This window comes from Anarhichas minor, unplaced genomic scaffold (genome assembly GCF_050575085.1).
Source record: "Anarhichas minor isolate MPS153535 unplaced genomic scaffold, ASM5057508v1 ptg000040l, whole genome shotgun sequence".
Lineage (NCBI taxonomy): Eukaryota > Metazoa > Chordata > Actinopteri > Perciformes > Anarhichadidae > Anarhichas > Anarhichas minor.
The window spans coordinates 3,509,462-3,529,913 of NW_027466486.1; the positions used below are offsets into that span (position 1 = coordinate 3,509,462).

General features: G+C 43.4%; 1 protein-coding gene across 2 annotated transcripts in view; it reads right to left on the reverse strand.

The window, feature by feature from the left end:
- The window catches only part of LOC142968022 (TRAF2 and NCK-interacting protein kinase-like), a 58,175-nt gene extending 38,724 nt beyond the window's left edge, over positions 1-19,451 (reverse strand). For both annotated transcript variants that reach the window (XM_076107734.1, XM_076107735.1), the window contains exons 1-2: positions 19,034-19,451; positions 7,598-7,663 (exon numbers count right to left, since the gene is read on the reverse strand). In XM_076107734.1, coding sequence (XP_075963849.1) covers positions 7,598-7,663; positions 19,034-19,090 — 123 coding nt within the window. In that variant the 5' untranslated portion in view covers positions 19,091-19,451. The remainder of the gene's footprint in view (positions 1-7,597; positions 7,664-19,033) is intronic.
- Positions 19,452-20,452: the final 1,001 nt, after the last annotated feature.

A 20,452-nucleotide genomic window follows, 5' to 3' on the forward strand; every position in this document is an offset into this window, starting at 1 on the left:
GATCTGTGGGTCCGTGTATGCATGTGTTGTGTGCGTGTGCATATGTCTGAGGTCAGGCGACAGTAAAAGCTTGTCCTCATCATTATACATCCTTTGATGTGATGGAAATAAATCAACCCTAACAGGATAACCACTCGCCGGATGGACGTGTGTGTGTGTGTGTGTCCACAGCTTATTTAAAGTAGGCATTTGAGGCTGACCCAGATTAACTGAAACACAAAACTCACATAGAAACGGATGAACTGAACACAAGCATTGCTTTTTCCAGTTTAATGTTTTTGGGGTCCATCTAAACAGCTGTGGGACCCTCTAAAAACTGTTTTCTCCATCCCATCACAACAGCTTTTCCACAAACGAACATATTACCTCATTGATTCACAAGCTCATTTACACAGGTTAAGTCACTAATGCACTTACTGACTCATTCAATCTGTTAGCAAACTGACCTGCCCACTCATCCACTTATCTCTCATTTTCAAATCAAACTGCCTGAACGTCTTCAGTCACGAAAAGAGAGAAAGAAACAGTCCCCCTGATGTTACAACATCTGCGGGACAAGCAGAGACACGACTGGAATAAGACAGAGCAAAGACAGTTGGAGAGTGTGCACGAGCGAGGGAACACTACGGAGGAGGAGGAGGGTTGCAGCGTGGAGGAAAAGCAGCAGGTTCAGCACATCGGCATCACGCTCCGGCGGCTCTGGAGGTCAAGCGAACAGCCGAGCTGATTTACAGTACAGTTTGGAGGTGAGAGAGAAAGAAACAGCTGAGCGAGGGTGAGAGGGCGAGCAGAAAACATGAATAAAAGAAGCAGATGAAGGAGAGCAGGGACGGAAAACTTAAAATGAGGAGCTACAGGCTGTAACAGAGAATAATAGAGGGAGTCAAAGCTGGTATAGGTTATTGACTTAACTATTGACGAGCAGTAATTTATACTGTTGAAAGAGGAACCGTGGCTAAACAGATCTGTAAGGTGCACATCATCAATTAAAGAGTACGGGAACTGACTGGAAAACTCTGTAGAGAGAGAGAGAGAATGAGAAAAGAAGAGAGAATGAGAGATTGCTATTGACATCAGGCATGGCTAATTGACCCTGGCCTGGGTGGGAGAAGTGCATTGTGGGTAAGTGGGGCGTGTGGCCTTGGGGAAGACAGAGAGAGAGAGGATCTAGGCTAATGAACATACTGCCAGGTGTGAGTGTGTGTGTGTGTGTCACTGCATGTGAGTGGAACGAGCACATCTGCTGTTCCCACGGTAACAAGCAACATCCACCTCGGTCACGGTTCACAGTTCATTCATAAGGACTCAAAAACAACTGCAACAATGCCCCGACACCGGGGACGTGGCTGCATATGTCAGGCAGACCCACACATATATATCCACTTATTGTACACACAAATAAACACAAACCACATCCAAGCCCCATAACCTGCAGACGAACCCAGCTGGGACCTTCTGGCAGCATCACCATTAGCCGTAATACTTCCATATAGTACTACATTCTTTATTCATTTACATTATCACACTAACTGCAATTTACTGACACTATTTACTGGCCTCTGCATTTCCTAGGAGAGGCTTGGAATGAGTAATGTACTACCCTTGTGCAGAAAGTACCACAGAGGTGTTGTTGCCAACGGTGAGACTCAGCTGACTGTTTTCTGGGAGGGGGGGTGTTTGTTTATTTATTTATTTATTTATTTATATATATATATATATATATATATAAAGTAACAGTAACTGAACCTGGGCTCAGTCAAGAAGACGTGAACTACTGTGATCTACCGTGCTGTTTGCAAATAACTATGATCATCATTCAGATTCATGACCCCATTAACAAGAAGATCTTATATGTCAAATATCACACACTTAAAAGATTATTGTACGTTTTATGTCTCGTAATTTCTCAAAGGAAAATGAATTGTGACCGCTGTGACCACATTACTTGTGAGCAAAGTTCATTTTTACGACCTTTCTTGCTCTATTAAAGTGTTTTAGAGAGGTGCTGATTCTGCTTTGCGTTATAGTGACAGGCGTTTCTATTATTTCGTCCATCCCATTGATATCAACGAGAAACTCCTGTCTGTATAATGCAATACAGTTCAACAGCACCACAAGCTGCCTCCTTCAAACTGATCATGAAGTTGAATGAACACTCACGAAGCTGTGCCTCAAGTTAAAACTGGAGCTTAAACATAACACATTGTCCTGGGATGACACAGGAAATAACACTATTCAGTAGAAAACGTAATGCCAACCTGAATTGTCAAGTTGCCATTTTAGTGTGATCAGTGACTACTTTCAGAGAGACACACTCTGTGTGTGCTCGCTTGTTTGATCTTCTTTCCTGCTGAGAAACACTAGTTGGAGGAGTCAGGAACATCAAACAAAGAGGAACACATGACGTCATCTTCCATCCTTTTTCGGAGTCTCTTGTGCCAGCCTTCTACACTTCAAGCTGCTTCTCTGAGGTGTGTGGATAAGTGTGTGTGTGTGTGTATTTGCAGGCAGATGTGTAGCTGTGGCGGGCAAGCAAAGAGAAAAATCTCCCACAGTCCTTTGCAGCGTGACTTCCAGCAGATAATGAAGATAAAAAAACAACTTTGAAGTTTTATCCGCTTCTTAAGAGGGCAGAGGGGGAAGGAGGAGGAGGAGGAGGAGGAGGAGGTGGGCCGAGTTGCAAAACAGGCAGGGACAATGCAGGTAAAAGCGATAAAGAGGGAGAGAAAGAAAAGATACAGGTGTGAATGGTGAACAAGATGAAGCACTATGAGCCGTAATCCTAATCTACATTCCGTCCCTTTGTTTACATCCCCGGATCGCTACGGTAGCAAGATTATCATGATATCAGTGAACGCATGAGGCCGCAACTGCACATGCCTCCGTTCTCACATGTTCATCAATTTTAAAGAAACCGATGATACGACTCTTTCAGGAGCTACACTCAAACACGCACGCTGACTCCATGACACAAACATGCACAGTGACATGAGAGCATGGTGCCACATATGCTCCTTCAAAACATAGTTCGCACACCTTGGTTTATCCACAGACACGCCAATGCAGTAAAGGGAAAGCACACAGCTGCTCTTTGTACAGAGTGGCTGTCACAGTGGGTGAGCATATAAAAGCCCATACGGCCCAGGTCCCCAACCGTCGCTTTGTGTGTGTGTGTGTGTGTGTGTGTATTTGTGTGTCTCACAGTGACTGGTGAATATTTAAAGAGTGTGTGTTGAGCACTTTGCCTGAGGAGGAGCAGAGTGGATGTGTTCTGTCATCAGAAAGAAAAAGATTGGCTGCCTCGTTTTTTCTCTGCTCTCTCCTGCTCCCTCGCTGCATGGCGACAGCAGAGTCACGGCGAGAAAGCATGTGAATGTGCAAACAGCACACCCACATTCTCACACACACACACACACACACACACACACACACACACACACACACACACACACACACACACACACACACACACACAATCCACACAAACACAGGAAATGTTATGTTGCTGGGAAAGCCGAGGACACAAGTCGAGGAGCCTGAATGTGTCATGCTTCAAGCATGTGTGTGTGTGTGTGTGTGTGTGTGTGTGTGTCGGTGATGCGTTTGTGTACTTCTGATCGAGATATGATTAGTTGCCATCTCAACTTGCATCCTTGCGTCCATCACAGAGAAGAATGACTCCTCCCACGGGAATGACGAGGAGCTGCGATTGATCAATTAGCCAATCGATAAGCCTGTCAGTCAATAAGTCGTTACGTCAGTCAGTCACTGAGAGTTTTGGCCAATGGCTGGCGAGGGAAGGCCCCCGTTCCCGCCCCCTGCTGTGGCAGGCGCTTCCTCAATTCGGAGAACTGTCATTCCCATAAGCCCCATCAAATATTCACAAGCATCAGAAAGAAAGAGAGAAGGGGGAGGCAGAACAGAAACAGAAGCATGATCAAGAAAAAAAAAAAAAAAAAGGAGCGTGAGTAAGGGAAGGAGAGAGGGCTGGAGAGATGGGAGCGGAAGAGAGACGTGGCAAAATTAAAGGAAGGAAATACCGATGAGGGCGATGGAGGGAGAGATGATGAGACAGAGAGTGACAACAGTTGGAGAGAGGGAGAAAGGGAGCTAAGGCAAGAAACAGAGAGAGATGACGGAGAGGGAGAGAGGTGGAGAGAGAACGTGTTTAATTATTCAGCATTACCCGTGTTCTCTATTTATGGCCCTTTTAGAGCAGCCAGTAGAAGCTATATATACACACATACTGTAGGCCACGGGCTGCTCCCTTAAGTACAGCTCACCAGGGAAGTTTCAGACCCCAGAAAACAGGGGAAACCAGAAGAAAAACGTGATTACATATTGATAAAAGAAATGCGCTGAGGCCAGGGATGAAGTTGTGATGCGGATGATTCGGAGGAAAAACAAGGATACGCAACCGCCACGGAGACGTAAGATGAGAAAGGGAGACAGAGGGAGAAGTCAAACTTAAATTATCTTTTCGCTTCGGCTACTCGTCTGTCACTGCTCTTCGCCCCAAACTATATTTTGCTGACAGGGAAACGGTAACAAAAAAGCAACTTCCTGGAAACAACTTTTCAAGGCATTTTATTCATTGAGATGAGCTGTTGGGTGTGCGTGAGAGCTGGGAGGAGAGAGAAGTGGACATAGAGGAGAGAGCACCGTGGAGCAGATCTGTATCATTTAACTATGGAGTAATGGAATTGTTGATAAACCTGTTATCTCTCACTCCCAGACACACAGAACTGCAGCAATGTGGCACATTACCGGCCCTCCGACACCAACATAAAACACTGAACTGGCCATTACGTCACATGCACGCAAAAGGATGCATGCATGGGTACACATAAACCTACATATCTCGAGCTTCATTACTCATTTTACAAGCGTAAAAACTACTGCGGCGGAATGCAGTGGATTGGTTTTAGTGTCATATTTTTCCAGATGGTAAAAAAACATTACTGGTTACTTGTTTTGTGATGTTTTTATATCCTATTTTCAAATCTAAAAAATGTCCGCTGCTCAGGAAATGTATCTGTTTTTAGCTTTTACCTGAAGCGTTTGTCACTTCATCAAACGGGCTTTTTAAAGTTTTAATAAGCCTCGGTAACCTAAATTTGTCAATCCACAGAAATTAATAATTTAGTTTCAATCAAATGAATGCAGTTAGGATGATTAAGTGATATATACCATCAATCTGCATACATTTCTGCAAAAACGAAACCAAGAACAAAATAAAAGATGGCTTGGTTAGAGGAGTCGTGCGGAGATTCTCAATTTTCTAAACTATGGTGTGAAAGAAAAATATCAAGGCACTACTTGTTAAATTGCAGTGTATGATCACAGATACATCAGAGCAAAGCTGGCCCCTGGCCACGGAGCAACTTGAGTCTATTTTTGGAATCAAAACGAGGAGTAAAATCATGTTTACCGCCCGCCAGACTCTGATCTTTACATCTGAGCAAAATTTCAAAGTCCACCTGAGTTCACTCCGCAGCACACAGACAAGCATTCATTGATCCAGATGGGGATACTATAGTGCAAAGCTAGATACAGCAGTACGGTATTCCTAGGTGTTGTTTTTCTGATATGACATGTGTCTCAAAATGGTTCAGAGAGACGCGGAGCAATTCCAGTTCACTAATACACCGTTCTGAAGGTCAATTTATCATCTCAGTGACTCAGAGAATCACCTGCTCACAAGAAGACGATCCTTTTCAGGCGGCTTGCCTCAACCGCATGAGGAATTTAAAATAGATGGCATTTTTACTCAAGTCACTCTGCCCCTTATCTGTATGGATGAATCCAATCTGTTCCAATGTGTCGTCTCCTTCTGCAGCACTGAATGGGCAACATTTTAAACGAAGCACTGCAAAGCATTTTAGCATGTTTTCTCCCTTCATGTTGTATAAAGATTTACATGACTAACTATTGTTTTTATTATTGATTAACTGATGATAATTTCATCAAATAAATGTGTGGTCTATAGAATGTCTGAAAGTAGTTTTAAAAAGAAGCTCAAGGGAATATCTTGGTGATGTGTTTGTTTTGTCTGAACAACCTAGAAGCCAAACATATTTGGTTTCCCAAAAGACAAAAAAATAAACAGTAAATCCTCACAACCAAAAGGCTGGAACCAAGTCATGTTTTATTGTTTTATTGAGATGTTGTAGCATTTTTCCTTCTGCTTCATTTTCTGTCAATCATCTCAGCTCTGCTATTTCCACCTTTGATGTGCAACACATCTTTAATGAGCTTTGTAGGCCAAAAGGAACATTTTTTAATAAATTGTTTCGCAGAAACAGGCAATGTGCAAAATATAATCAAATTTTGGCTCAAAAAGTTCTCAAAATCTATTGCACACATTCACAACTTCATACACAAGGCAATGACAGTGGAAGTGTCACTTTTGGACCTAAGCCAACAGCAGTAACAGAATCAACTTCAGCGTAGACTCAGCTGAGCTTTATACACCGTTCGACACCCAATCACAAACCAGTGTGGATCAGCTGCATTGGCTGCAGACCCAGCAGGCCGGTGCTGTTGCCACAGGCACTCTGTGGCCCGGTAATGTATAGGAACAGACTGGCTGAATGTCAGCCAGTAAATGAGCCGTGACTTTTACCAAGACAGCAGAGTCAGCAATACATGGATACACATAACTCTCCTGTTCTCCATTCCTTTTGTGTTTTCTCCTCCCCTCTGTCCCTACATACACACACACATACACACACACACACACGTGAGGATGTCAGAATATTTCTAAAAGCGTGGAGAAGCATCTGGGACCTCTGCCTGACCAATCGGCTGTGAGAAACAGCTCCTCTCCATCACCGCCTGACCTTGACTCTCTGCTCCATTAGGCACGCTCTCACACAAACAAAATACACGCACTCAAAGGGGCCTTTACATGTCCACACTTTCACGTATTTGAGCAAACACATGTTTATTCCAGCTAGGGGTGATTGAACAAAGTGTCACATGACGGTGCCACATCCTGCCCGAGGTGAAGCAGGAAAAGGAAGCGAGGACGGACCAGAGAGCGACGGGCCATCGTATAGAGGGAAGAGGAAGTTCAGACGGTCACATGGACCGAGAGATAATATTTATATGAGAGTGGGAAGCAGCTGAGTCCAGCTGACAGCAAAAACCTCAAACCACAGTTGTGTCACACCAGCTGAGCACAAGCACTTCCTGTGTCCCAGTGAAAGACTTCCCCCTGAAATTCCTAATCAAGACAGGAAGAATAATTAACCCTTCGCACAGGGATAGAAAGTCATGCTAATACAGCAGGAAAGGAGAGAGTAAGTGAATATAAAAGAGTAAGGGAAATTGCCCTAAAAGCACTTCAATGTGCCCTAGTTTCTGCTTCTCCTCTCTGCATTTAAGTCTCTTTCACATTCGCTCCATTTCTCTCGAGCTTGTGCTCCGCTTTCATCCCCTGGCTTCCACGTTTCCTTCAGTCACAGTGCATGTTTCTATTCTTTATTCCATACAGGCAACTTGGAGAGAATGAACAAAAGCTGATAAGAAGGGGGAGCGTGCTATCACAAAGGCAGTATATGTGTATCAAAGTCAGTTTACGTGTGTATCTTACCTTGTACACCTGCCCATAGGTGCCAGTTCCCACCAGCTCAACCAGCTCAAAGATGCCAGCAGGATCCTAGAATGAAAAAGGAAACATAGTAGGATCATTGGGATGAATAAGAAGCATTTACTCCGATTTTTTCAATGCAACAAGGTACAGTGTATGTTGAATCAGATTCAGACAGTAATCATGGGGATGACAAATCCTGATGTGTCTATTTTCGTAGCCATTCTAGTGATGTAGCTCTTGTCGGTAGGTGGGTCAGTCCACCACTTTGGTCAAGACTGATTTATCTCAACAACTATTGGATTGCCACAACATTTTGATCAGACATTCATGGTACGCAGAGGATGAATCCCAATGATCCTCTGACTTCCCCTGTAGTGCCAGCAGGAGGTTGACATTTTTGGTTTACAATTGAAATGTCTTGATAATTACTGGGAGGATTGTCACCACATTTTGGACAGACATCCATGTGCCCCTGAGGATGGACGGTTATGACTTTGGTGTTCACTTAACTTTTCAACTAGTGTCGTCATCAGGTTTGTCTTTGGACATCTCCATCAGCCTCAGCTATACATTAGGGTTTTGTGCTAATTAGCAAATGCTGGCATGCTAACACGCTACACTTTGATAGTGAACATTGTAAACATTACCGGCTAAACATCGGCATGTTGGCATTGTCAGCATGTTAACATGTTAGCATTTAGCCCAAAGTGCCACTGTGAAGTACGGGCTTACAAACCCACTAGCATGGCTGTACACCCTCTGTCCTGTCATATATACTACTACAACATTGGTTGACTACTTTTTTTTTAACAATGGTGTTGGACATCAAACCCAAGCACTGATGCTCAACCAACTGAGCTCTCTGGGTGTTGATACATTGGTCTGAAATAGAGTGCAGGATTGTTTTAGGCTTGTGTCCAGAGGAGCTAATAATTTAAGACCACAGTCGCTAGGGTGTCAACACAGAACGCGACGCATCTCTGACAAGGAGCAACTTGAACAGAGCATAAAACCCACTGACCCCCCCCCCCCCCCCCCCCCAACACACACACACCCCCTTCCTCTGTGCGGTGTGTTGCTACGGCATTCCAACAATAGCTGGTATTCACCCTCTCCTTCCTTCTCTCTCTTTCTCGCTCTCTCTGCTCCACCAGCTTCTGTTCTCCAACCATCCGAAGTCCATCTATGTCTCTCTCACTCTTTTATCTACACATGCTTTCTTTCTCTCCTTCATTCCTGACCGTGTCCAGGACAAGTCCTTCTCTTCAACGCTCCTCTCATTCCAGTAGAGTCCCAGAAACACTGAGGCCCTTTTACCAGCTTCTGTTAAGGCTCTTTTCTTACCGTGCATCCCTCTTGCTATTGAAACGTTTTGCAAAGTTTTGTAAAGGTAACATACCACTTTTCATGTTGTGTTAACCGTCTTCAACTTTGTACCTCATTCTTTCTGCCAGAGGGGCCTGTGGAGATCTCAGAGCTAATGTTGGGCCCTCATTTTCAATGATTCAATAATTCCATATTAGGAATGTCTATTATCAGCAATCCTACACTGTAAATGACCTAATAACAAGTGGACTCTAACTCTATAGATGAATAAACTGCTTATAATGTGGGTTACCTTGCACTTACAGCCAATTCTACTGGGTCAGCTAAAAGTATACCAATATCCAAGGTCATTTCTGTAATTTCTTTTTGTTTTTCTGTTTTGAAAATGGCTCTTCTGTAGCATCTATAGGGACATGTATGAAAAATAAGACCTTCTACAGGGGGCAAAGCTAGAGGCTTATTTTGTTGCTGAGTCACAGAAATAAACTGCAGTATTGTGTCGATCCGCTCTGGACCTCATGCAAAATCTTGAGAACAGACAATATTAAACCATACACACTTTCCACAGACAATTCCCCACTCAATCTGTTTTTTTCCGTTTTGAAAAGCCACACATGCACTCTATTTCCATCCCTGTCTCTCGTCACTTCTGTCTCCTGCGTCTTTCATTCACGGCCTGTCTTTTTTATTTATTTTTATTTATTTTTTAAAATCAGACTCTGTTACTTTCTCTTTCTCGCCGTCTGCAATTCTCTTTCATGTCATGTCTGTGAATTTTCAGTTGAACTTTCAGCTAACTTTGCTGGCATGACACGCAGACCTACGCGTGCTGCCGCAACACACAGAGAAGGAAATGACAGCATTATGGACAATGAAGAAATGCGTCTGCATGCGTAGTCTTTGTAAAGGTTTACTTTCTTCTGTTCTCTCTCAGTTTTCCCTCCCTCTCTCTGTCTGTCTCTATGTGTTTGTTTCTGCGGGTCTCAGCAGACCTGTCAACGCTTTCTGAAGACAGGGTCTTTTCTTGCTCTTTCCTTCCTTTTCCTGTTGTTTTTTCACCCTTATTTATCTGTTGTATGCAGAAGACACTCTCTCTCACACTCTCTCACACACACACACACACACACACACACACACACACACACACACACACTTTTCCCTCACATACAAACACGCACAAAGTCATTCTCTTACACTCTGTCTCGAGTACATCCTCCTGCTGTCTCGCTCTACCGCACTCTCATAATCACACACGCACACACTCACACTCTGTGCCAGAAGCGCACTCCTACACGAGGGCTAGTGTTCAAATGTTCTAACGAGTATGAGTGGGCTCAAAGGAAGAGAGTGTGTGTCTAACTAAACGCGTGTGCGAAAAGCCAGAGAGAGGCTGCAAACCGCTTTTCGACAGTGCAGACAGCAGCATTCTGCAAGCACTGCAACTGTTTGCCTCGCTATCATGCGTCCAGCTTATGCAGGTACATTTTCCTCCCCTCACTTTCTTTTTCTCTCTCAAAGTGTCTGTCTGTGTGTCTGTGTGTGTGTGTGTGTGGCGGGTGTGTGAATTAACTCTCAGAGCAGCATTACAAAGTTCTGACAGCAACTCCCAAGAGACACCTAAGGATGCACTCTTTTTTCTTTTTTTTTAGACAGCAGAAACATTCACACTCATACTTCTGCAAACTCTGGAAGACACATGATGATGTAAGCAATAGGCATGCATGTGGAGCCTCAACTCCATGCTCAACATACAGAGTGAGTGCCAGAGAAACGGAGCGTTTTTGCTGCTCCAGTTCATACATGTCCTTAGGCTCGCTGATAAAAGAATATATAGCACGATATCATTCATATTTTATAGGCCACTTGCAGAATGAGCTCCCAGCTTGCGTCAGGCTTTGTCAGTGCTTCTGCATGTGCGTGCGTGTGCACGTCCGTGTGTCAGAGGTTCCCTGTGACTGAGCCATTTTGGCCCCTTCCCCTTATTTCCTTTTGTGTTCCTTGTTGAGCGATTGCCAGCGTCACATGACTGCCACATGACCTCACTGGTGGTCAATGAATCACAGTGCGTGCGTGTCCAAAGCCCCTTTCATACATGCACTGCATCCCTGAACTTATCTAGACATTACCCGGAGGAGCTGTGTGTGAGAACGCAAATGTCTGAATCACACGGACCGGACTTTAAATGGACTTTACGCTGCCAGCTCCTTGGTACAAAGTAGGGCTGAGTAATGAATAAAATCCAATTCGCAATGTGGCTTACTGAAACTTTCAAATCCAGGGGGCGCAACATTTGATAAAGGAAAAATGTGTGTCATAATACCATTTTAAATTAAATATTGTTGTGCCTACGCATCGTATTCTACTTACTTAGGAAAACATCTGTTGATGAGGTTATAAATGTGGATGTCGCAAAGCCGGAAGACATCTCAACATTTCCAGCAGAGAAAGCGTCTGACACGGACAATCTCCTGCTGTGTGCTACATGTGTGGAAGAGAAACTCCAGACAATGTCCGGACTCCGGACCGTGTTGTCTGTCAGGAGTTTATATGAGAAAACAGCTTAAGTGCAGCTGCTGAATAACAGCAACACATATAGCTTCTAAAACAACACAAAAGAGGAGTAAGAATGAAGTTCGACCATTTGAGAAGTGACTTAAAAACCCGCAGACACACATCAGTTCTCCAAAATGTCAAGTTTTGAGAAGCGGTTAAACCTGATGACTTGGAAGTTTTTCTTACTCATCCACCAGTTGAAATTATTTCCTAGCAGACGTCTGAGAATATTCCAAACCTACAAAAGGAGCATGACTTTTTTTCAATTTCTATGACAGCGGCGAGTGTTTTCAAGAAAGGCCACAGGTGGCCTGACCTCAATCACCACTTACTTACCTAGAAGTCAGAAGAAGAGCAAAGTTACCATGCTAGCATTCAGTGCAACATTAAAGGCATGACCTTCACTTGTCACGGCTAATCTCCATTTTTATTTCTTTACACACACCTGGTACAACATCGGAAGAGACCTTTTCTATCGACATCCCTGCACATCCACAGTTAAACGTTGTGTTGTGATCCTGATCATTTTGCCTCCTTAGCTCCTTTTTACTTATTCCTTCGGCCATTTCTTGTTGACATGTAATGGTATTGTGGAGGATGAAGTAGGATGAACTTTGTGCACGAGGACATGGAGATGGATGCAACACTGGCTCCACTCTTTTCTTTGAACAGGGCATATTGGTCCATTAGAAATAATGGGTTTTAGAGTGCAGGGCTGCAGTTCTGCTGAAAGCCACTTTACAACATGTGTGAGGACTTTTACTGACTGCATTCGTTCTTTCATTCCTTAACCTAACCTTAATCCTCTCCACTGCATTCCTAACTTTACTTAACTCTTACTGAACCAAAAGCTTAAGCTAAAACTACAAACGCCTCATATTAAAATCAGGTGTAACCACATGCAAAGGTGAAACTGGACACATAATGCATATCCTCACCACAGTGGACCACAACTGCTGAAAAGTTTTAAGTTAACATTTGTGGGTCAACAACATAATTAGAAGTTCCGACTCATCTCCTGATCAACACATAGCACAATAGCTCGACTGGTTTTGTGAGTAAAGCTCTTTCTCTAATCCTGCTATTGTGTTGTGGGTAAATCTGACCCATTTAAGCTTTCAGCAGTTAGAGAAAGGTGAAATCAAACGACGTTTCCTCATTATCGCACACGATCGTCTGTGTGTGTATGTGTGTGTGTGACAATGACTGGCCAAACCTCTTAAATTGGAACACATATATTTCCTTCATGTCTTAATAAATAGACTTTTCATTGACATCAGAGTGCCTTGAATTACTTAGTGATGGAGGAAATCCAGAATGATAATGCTAACTATCAATCTGCTGTCACTCGCCAAATTCTGAAGAGCACTTGAGATTATCCTCCACCACAGTGCAGAACACTCTCCGACTTTGTTTTGTTGTCTCTGGCTGACACACACCTGCTAAACAATGGAGCTATTCTCGTCTAAACCGGTTTTGCTTCAGGTCTGAATGCCCTTTTTGCAGGGCTGGGCTATAATACAATAAAACGATGATGTAGCGTGATTCACTAAATTCTGCTTTTTCATTTATAAAGTATTTATTCACTATAATATACCATAGGCTATACTGATATATTGAGTCACCAGATTACATGCTATATTGTGATATACATTGCTCTTGAGGTATGAAATGACCTATCTATCCGTGTCAAATTTAATTTTTGGTAAAAAAAAAGAAATACACATGCTACTGAAAACAAAATGAAAGTGGCAGGGTAGTTGACTGTGACCTGCAGAGCAAAGGACGTTTTATTATCAGGAATATGACAACTATTGGCCTTGCATGGGATGAGATGTATATCTGATATGGTTTCTCTTATCAGTTTAAGACCAAACCTTCCGATCTACATCCGTCACACAGACACACACAAAGGCGCCCGTTAACAATTTCAACACGTGACATGTGGATTCGGAGGAAATACAATGCAAAATGGAAAGAGAAGGTATTTGTCCGAGCAGGTTTTGAAAGATAAAAACACCAACATTGCAATAAGTAAATATTACACCTCCACTAAAGCCGATATAAATGAGTGCAGATGCAGTTAATCCCATCAATGAGGAGGTTGTACGCACACAGTGGCACAAACTAAAGAGACAAACTAATCTCAAAAACATACTGTTTTCGTTACAGGAAAAAGAACAAAGCAATTTGTTCCATCTTAAGGCATGCAGTAGGGCTACAGATGGTAATTATTCTCATTACCAGTAATCTGTTGATTCTGTTCATTGCGCATTGCTGCAGCCAAAAAGCAGAAAGCACTGAACTGTCCTCACAGTGGAGTTAAGTGATGACGATATCAACCAGACCCGAGTCAAACATTTCTATTCATACCGTCGCTTTTATACTTCTGCACACTGCGATGCCAGACACACGGGATTGCTACAGAGTGTGTGATTTGTGCTAGAAAGACTTACAATTCAACCTGCACGAATCAAAAGTTTTATATTAACAATGGCTGATATTGCTACATGTAATGTGACAGGTATTGCTCAGAGAGCATTTTAGCGTCTTTCAGCTCATTTTGTTTTTGGTTTAATAATCCACAACCTCTCCATTTAGCTTTATTGTCACTGCAGTCTCGTCGACATGTTTTCCAGCATTTAGCCCATTTTCAGCAAAAAAGATCTCAATATACCCGCTGTACACCCGGCACCATCCGGAAAACAGACACGGGTAGCGACTTGCTGGTGAACATAGCAGAACATTTAGCAGCTAAAAAGTCAGCTATTTCCTTCAGACATTAGTGGACGGGAGAGTGAATATACATCCCTCAGGTGGCTTAAAAACAAGACTCCAGATGAATGTTAATGCTGCTCTGTGTCTGCTCAATATGTATTTAGGTAAGTGTTTGCTAACTAATGTCTTGATGCAGTAAATGCCCAACTACGTGAGACTCCACAATGGGGAAAAAGTATATGGGAAAACGAATAATTGTTCTTTTAAAAAGGTGCACGGTCCTTCTCCGGATCATGCAGGCCTCCTGTGTGTATAAAGTGCACGTTTCTGTGCACTGGGCAGCAGCCAGGTGAGAGCAGTTGGTGTCTATAGAAAGTGAATTACAGAGAAGTGAGGTGGATTGAATTAGAGACCCTAAGAGGATGATAGGAATCATGCTGGGGCCCGGGTCTGCCTCTTGTAAAACCACTTACACTTAACAACATGGCTCACCACCGCTTGCTTTTACAAGGAGATGCTGTAATTCCCCGTACGTCTCACCCAGACATGTACAGTACATTAACAGGAGTTAAGTCTTAATCACAGATTTACAGCCCGCTGAAGACGACACACGGTTTGTTCCCCCCCCATCATTCATCTTTTCCTCTCCAGTTTTTTTTACCTCTGTCATTTCAATCCATCCGTCTTGCCTTCCTGTCCTGCACTATGCGAGTCAGACACAACGGAGGGATTCAGCTCCTGCCACGGACTTGTTTGCATGCACATGAGTCCTTCGAGCACCTCAACTGAAGTGTACGTGTTAATACTTTGTGTGCTATAGTATTAGAGGAGAGGAAAGGGAAGACAGTGCGAGTTAGGGAGTGCGGTCTTGTGCAAACTCGTGTTTTGATGCGTCTGTAAATGTCTTCAACCATGATGAAACTTCATGCATTAGTATTCAAAGTTATAATCTATACGGCTTTTGTTTATTTCTATTTTCTCATGTTTTGGCATAGTCTTCGCTGCGTGCTTTTACTTCCATGAAATCATTTGTAAATCAGACATGGTGAAAGCTACTCTGAAGTCCTTTAACTTAACTTTCATCGACTTTATCTGCTCACAAACTGTGCTTCCACAAAGTACAAACCACTGGTGTTTTTTTTGCTGGAAACATAAACTACATCACTTCCTGTGCACAAGAGAATATTCCCGGGAAAACCTGTCCTCGACCTGAAGGAGACAGCAAATCTTTCCTGGATTTGGCTTTGACTGAATAACTAAATAACCAGCTGGTGATAGCAGATATCATAAAGGACACCGACATAAAAATGTGATCGATTACGGATTCAACTTGGCAAATTCTTTACAGACCTTTGTGCATACAGAGCCAACTTACATAAAAGAGCTTGTGTAAGTGTAGCAGAGAATTAAAGACTTGATGCTTCATCAGTGACTTGGTAGACAGGGAGAGGAGAGGAGAGGAGGGGGGGGAAATAGGTCAACTAGAAGCAGGCTGGCAGAGAGGAAAGGAGGGTGGGAGGGAGAGGGGCATTTCTCAGCGACAGACTGCTATACAGTATATAGACTATTCATGAATAAGCTCTGTGTAAGCCTTGGGCACTGCTGCGGCCCCGTTACTATGGCGTCCATGGTGAAGGGCCGAGGAATGTGGCCTTACTGGGCAACGGGGATGGAGAGGGAGGGAGGGAGGAGATCTGGAGAGGGGTCTTTGCTTTTGGACTACTTTAGTCACTGGTCACATCTCCACAGCACAGCCTCTGTCGCCTTCTTCTTCTCTCTCTGTCTCTCTGTGCCTCTCATTGTCCCTCTAAGTCTCTCTAAGCTTAATTTATCCTCACACGTCCCGTTTCTCTCTCTGAATCCATCGCTCCGGCTCTCTCCCTCTGCGTATTTTTCTCTGTCTTCCTCTGACCCGTGTCACTCTCCCTTCATCCTCAGCCGCTCTCTCTTTCGTCTCATATCTCACACCTGAGTCCCTGCACAGCACATTTGTGTATTGCCAGTGCGTGTGCGTGCTTGAGTGCGTGAGTGTTTATACTTCCTGCTGGTTTACCATCTGTTGCTCTAGTCATCTGACTGGATGAACCGTGCTTCTGACGCCTCTGACCGCGTGTGTGTGCGAGTGCACGCACGTGTGCATATTGCTTTACATAAAAACCACTGCCTGTATAAAAGCCACAGCGTTTTTCCAACCTCTTCTGGCCTTGTGGCTGTCATTGTGAGTCGCACACCGGAGAGGGGACATGTCTGTGTCGGACTCTAACTTTGGTCTTTCCCACTCGAGTGAAACATGCGGCGTCCATACAGGTGCCGGGGGGTTGATGTGCGACACCGGCAAATGTCGCAGGGCGTCGATGAGGCACAAGAAAAAGAGAGCGAGAGGGACAGACAAAGAGAATTAAGGGAAAAGTGCCGAGACAGCAAACGTAAAAAAAGACACTTCTCTCTCCACTTCCCACTCAGTTATGTCTCTCTCTTTGTTTCAGTGTGTGTGTGTGTGCGCTCAATGGTCAGTGTGCCCAGCTGAGTGCAAAAGCAAGCTCTGCCCTGAACCCCCACCCCGTCCATACACACAAACACACAATCCCCCATCACCGCCACCAATGCCGGTATTATAATTCCCCCCCCCTCGTCAGAGCCAGCTGACCTACTTCCTGTCTAGCCAGTCCAGTGGTAGACTGTACACTCATCTGAGACAGTGTGTGTGTGTGTGTGTGTGTGTGCATGTTGGCAAGGGGAGGGGTGTTTCACGACAAGTCCAAATACAGATATATGATGGAAAGATGGAAAAATGTGAAGGAAGGGAACAAGAGTGGAACGATACAGATGAGGAGACAGAGAGAGACGGCGGTAGAGATTGATGGAGAGAAGGAGTGTGTGCTGTAAATATAAACCCTGTCCAGACATGTTGAGGGACTAATCCTGGCTTCTTCAAAACTCCCGTGGAAACCCAGATCACCGTTAAGATTTAAGATTTAAGATAATTTCGTGACACGCACGTGACAAGAACACGAGGATGCGTGTTTGCGAAGGAGAGAAAACAAAAAGGGAGACTTCTCTGGAATATACATAGTATAATCGGCCAAAAAAAAATCTTCAACCCGTTAACATCAAGATTGAAGATTTGACTTGCCCAGGTTAGAAAAACAATCTATTCTGCTCTGTTTTGGAACAGAACAGAATAGATTGTTTTCTCTTTACTGAAGCTATGTGATGTCTGCACTGAGGGGAATATTCAAACCGAAGACGGCGGCGCAATTTCATCAAATGGAAACATCTTTTGGACTACCAGGTAGCCTGGCTGCCTCGTGAAACGAGTGACCAGCAGGTCAAAAAGGGTTTTAGAGGTTAAAGAGTGTCTCACTCTTTGAATAAATCATAATTCTAACAATCCATACGTTTCTTTGAGATGTCACATTTGCCAAAGAAACTTTCAGGATCTTTTCTCTTTCCAGTTGCAGACATATACAGAAAATAAGTGTCAAATGACCACTGTTGATTAGAGTATCACACCACCTTCAAACACATGACCAATTTATGCACCAATGCACAAACACTTCCCTCCTCTTCCTCATTCCTCTGCCTGTCTAATTCTCCCTCTCTTCCTCCTCCTCCTCTTCCTCTTTCATGTTCTCCTTTCCGTCCAGTCCTGCTCTCTGCACACTGGTACGAACATGCCGATGCTGCAGGTGTAAACCTCAAAAGTAGCATTTAGTATCGACATTTTGTTAACCTTCCCTGGCAGATAGGTGCGTTCAGTCAGTCACTTCAGCAAGATGCTGGAAAAACAGGCGATGAAATTGACCGAAAAAAGGGAAGAGCAGCATGCGGGGTAGGTAGAGCAGTTGTGACTTCAGCAGACATGGAGGCGCGAACATGGAGAAAGAGACAGAATGAAGGGTATAAAAAAAAGGACATGCGGGCGCAATAAAGCAGACATGGAAACAGGTTATTGCAAGCAGACAGACAGACAACAACTGCATTGTGTGTACGATGTGGTTTCGTTTCTTCAGAGCAGCAAACAGATCTTCCGCTGGAGTCCTTTTTCCTCATGTGCAGCATCACTTGCATGTGTGCAGCCCGGCAGACAACCCAGATATTAGGAAAAACACACTCAGAATAACACACACCATGCCCAGCGGAGCGAAAACATGGGTATCCGCGCATAAGCACAAGCGCAGGAGGCTGTCTGTGAGTGCACACACCAGATGAACAAAAGAACTGGCTAGCTACAAAAAACAGCAAAACTCATACACCATAAAGTAGAGGGGGGGGGGGGTTCTGGATAAATAAGCAGTGTGTGGGAGGAATAGGTTACGTTCCACTGCTGTATGAATCAAGGCTGATGGGCCTATAACAGCCTGACACAAACCCCCTCTATCCAGGTCAGCAGAATCCCAGCTACAACCTCAACTCAGCATCTCTCTCTCACACACACACACACACACACACACACACACACACACACACACACACACACACACACACACACACACACACACACACACACACACACACACACACACACACACACACATTCCTGTTACTGAGTTGAATGAAGATAAGGCTTCAGATGCGCGAGGTAGCGGTCAAGTTACTTAATGTCTATATATATATATATATATTATATACATAATTTCCTGTATAATTTCACACATTGTGGCGGCTTGGCTCCCACACATCCGCCTCTTGCAGCCTCCTCTGCCGGTTGCTATTCAGGGACCACCGTCAGGTGCAAGAGAAGGAGAAAGGCGCGCGCGCACGGCACGCACGGCAAGCACACACTCTCTCTTCACGCGAAGCAGTATTTGAAAGATGTTAAATGTCACACGGTCTTACCCTCAAAGCGGATAGGTCGATTTCGTCCAGACTCCGAGCTGGAGAGTCACTCGCCATGATGGAGGGCGCAAAAAAAAAAATAAAAGCCGCTCACAGTTGCCCGATATCCTGAAACGGCCTTTGCTGTCACGACTGTGTGGTCCCCCCTCTGCCGCTCAGTCTCTTCTGGCCCCCCTCTCTGCTACACAGCGTTGTCTCAAAAAAAAATAATAACAGCTTTCAGGTCAGTAGCGGGACGTGCCACGGGCCGGGGGCGCACAGCTAGAGCGCAAACATGTGGCGGATGGGAAGCAAGAGCGCCGCGTGCATTAGCACATCCAGGTCCATGTCCGCGGGATGTGAACGGAGCAGTGAAAGGTGAAGCGCCGTGGAAAGTAGATTACCGCTCGTGCTCGCTCGCCCTGGAACCGCTGCTGTGTGACACCCAGTGAATGGAGAGGGAGAGGGAGCGCGCTGCCTCCTGCCTCGGCAAACCACGCCTGTTACAGGGCGGAGTTTGGTGAGGCAGCAGGGACTCCCAAACTTTTTTCTCCTTCCAACGAACCTCATAAAGTAACACACGAGCACGTTATATTGAATTATGTATGTCCATGTCACACTGACGCTGTTTAGAAGGGTGTTTAGAAATTGTATTTAATACTGATTTTATCAATTAATTTGAGAAAATAAGAATGATCAATCATTTTCTTATGTTCTATCTATCTATCTCTCTCTCTCTCTCTCTCTCTCTCTCTCTCTGTCTCTCTCTCTATATATATATATGTATATATATATATATATATGTATATATGTATATATATATATATATATATACATATATACATATATATATATATATATATATGTATATATACATATATATATATACGTATATATATATATATATATATACGTATATATATATACATATATATACGTATATATGTATATATATATATATATATATATATGTATATATATATATATATATATACATATATATATATATAAACATATATACATATATATATATATGTATATATATATATATGTATATATATATATATGTATATATATATGTATATATATATATATATACATATATATATATATATATATATACATATATATATATATATATATATATATATATATATGTATATATATATATATATATACATATACAGACAAGAAAATGAAAAAGAGAGATATTTCGACTTAAAGTGGCACTCCAGCAATTTAGTATTGCACTTTCCTAAAGTTGGACTCAAAAGAGACAGATTAAAAGAAGCAGCGATAACCTGACCAATGGGGAAATGCAATTAAGTACATTTACTCAAATGCTTTACTGAAGTATAATTTTGAGGTACTTGTACTTTTAATACTTCTACTCCACTTTGGAAAGCTCCCTACAGAGCCTCACAAGACATTGAACAACGG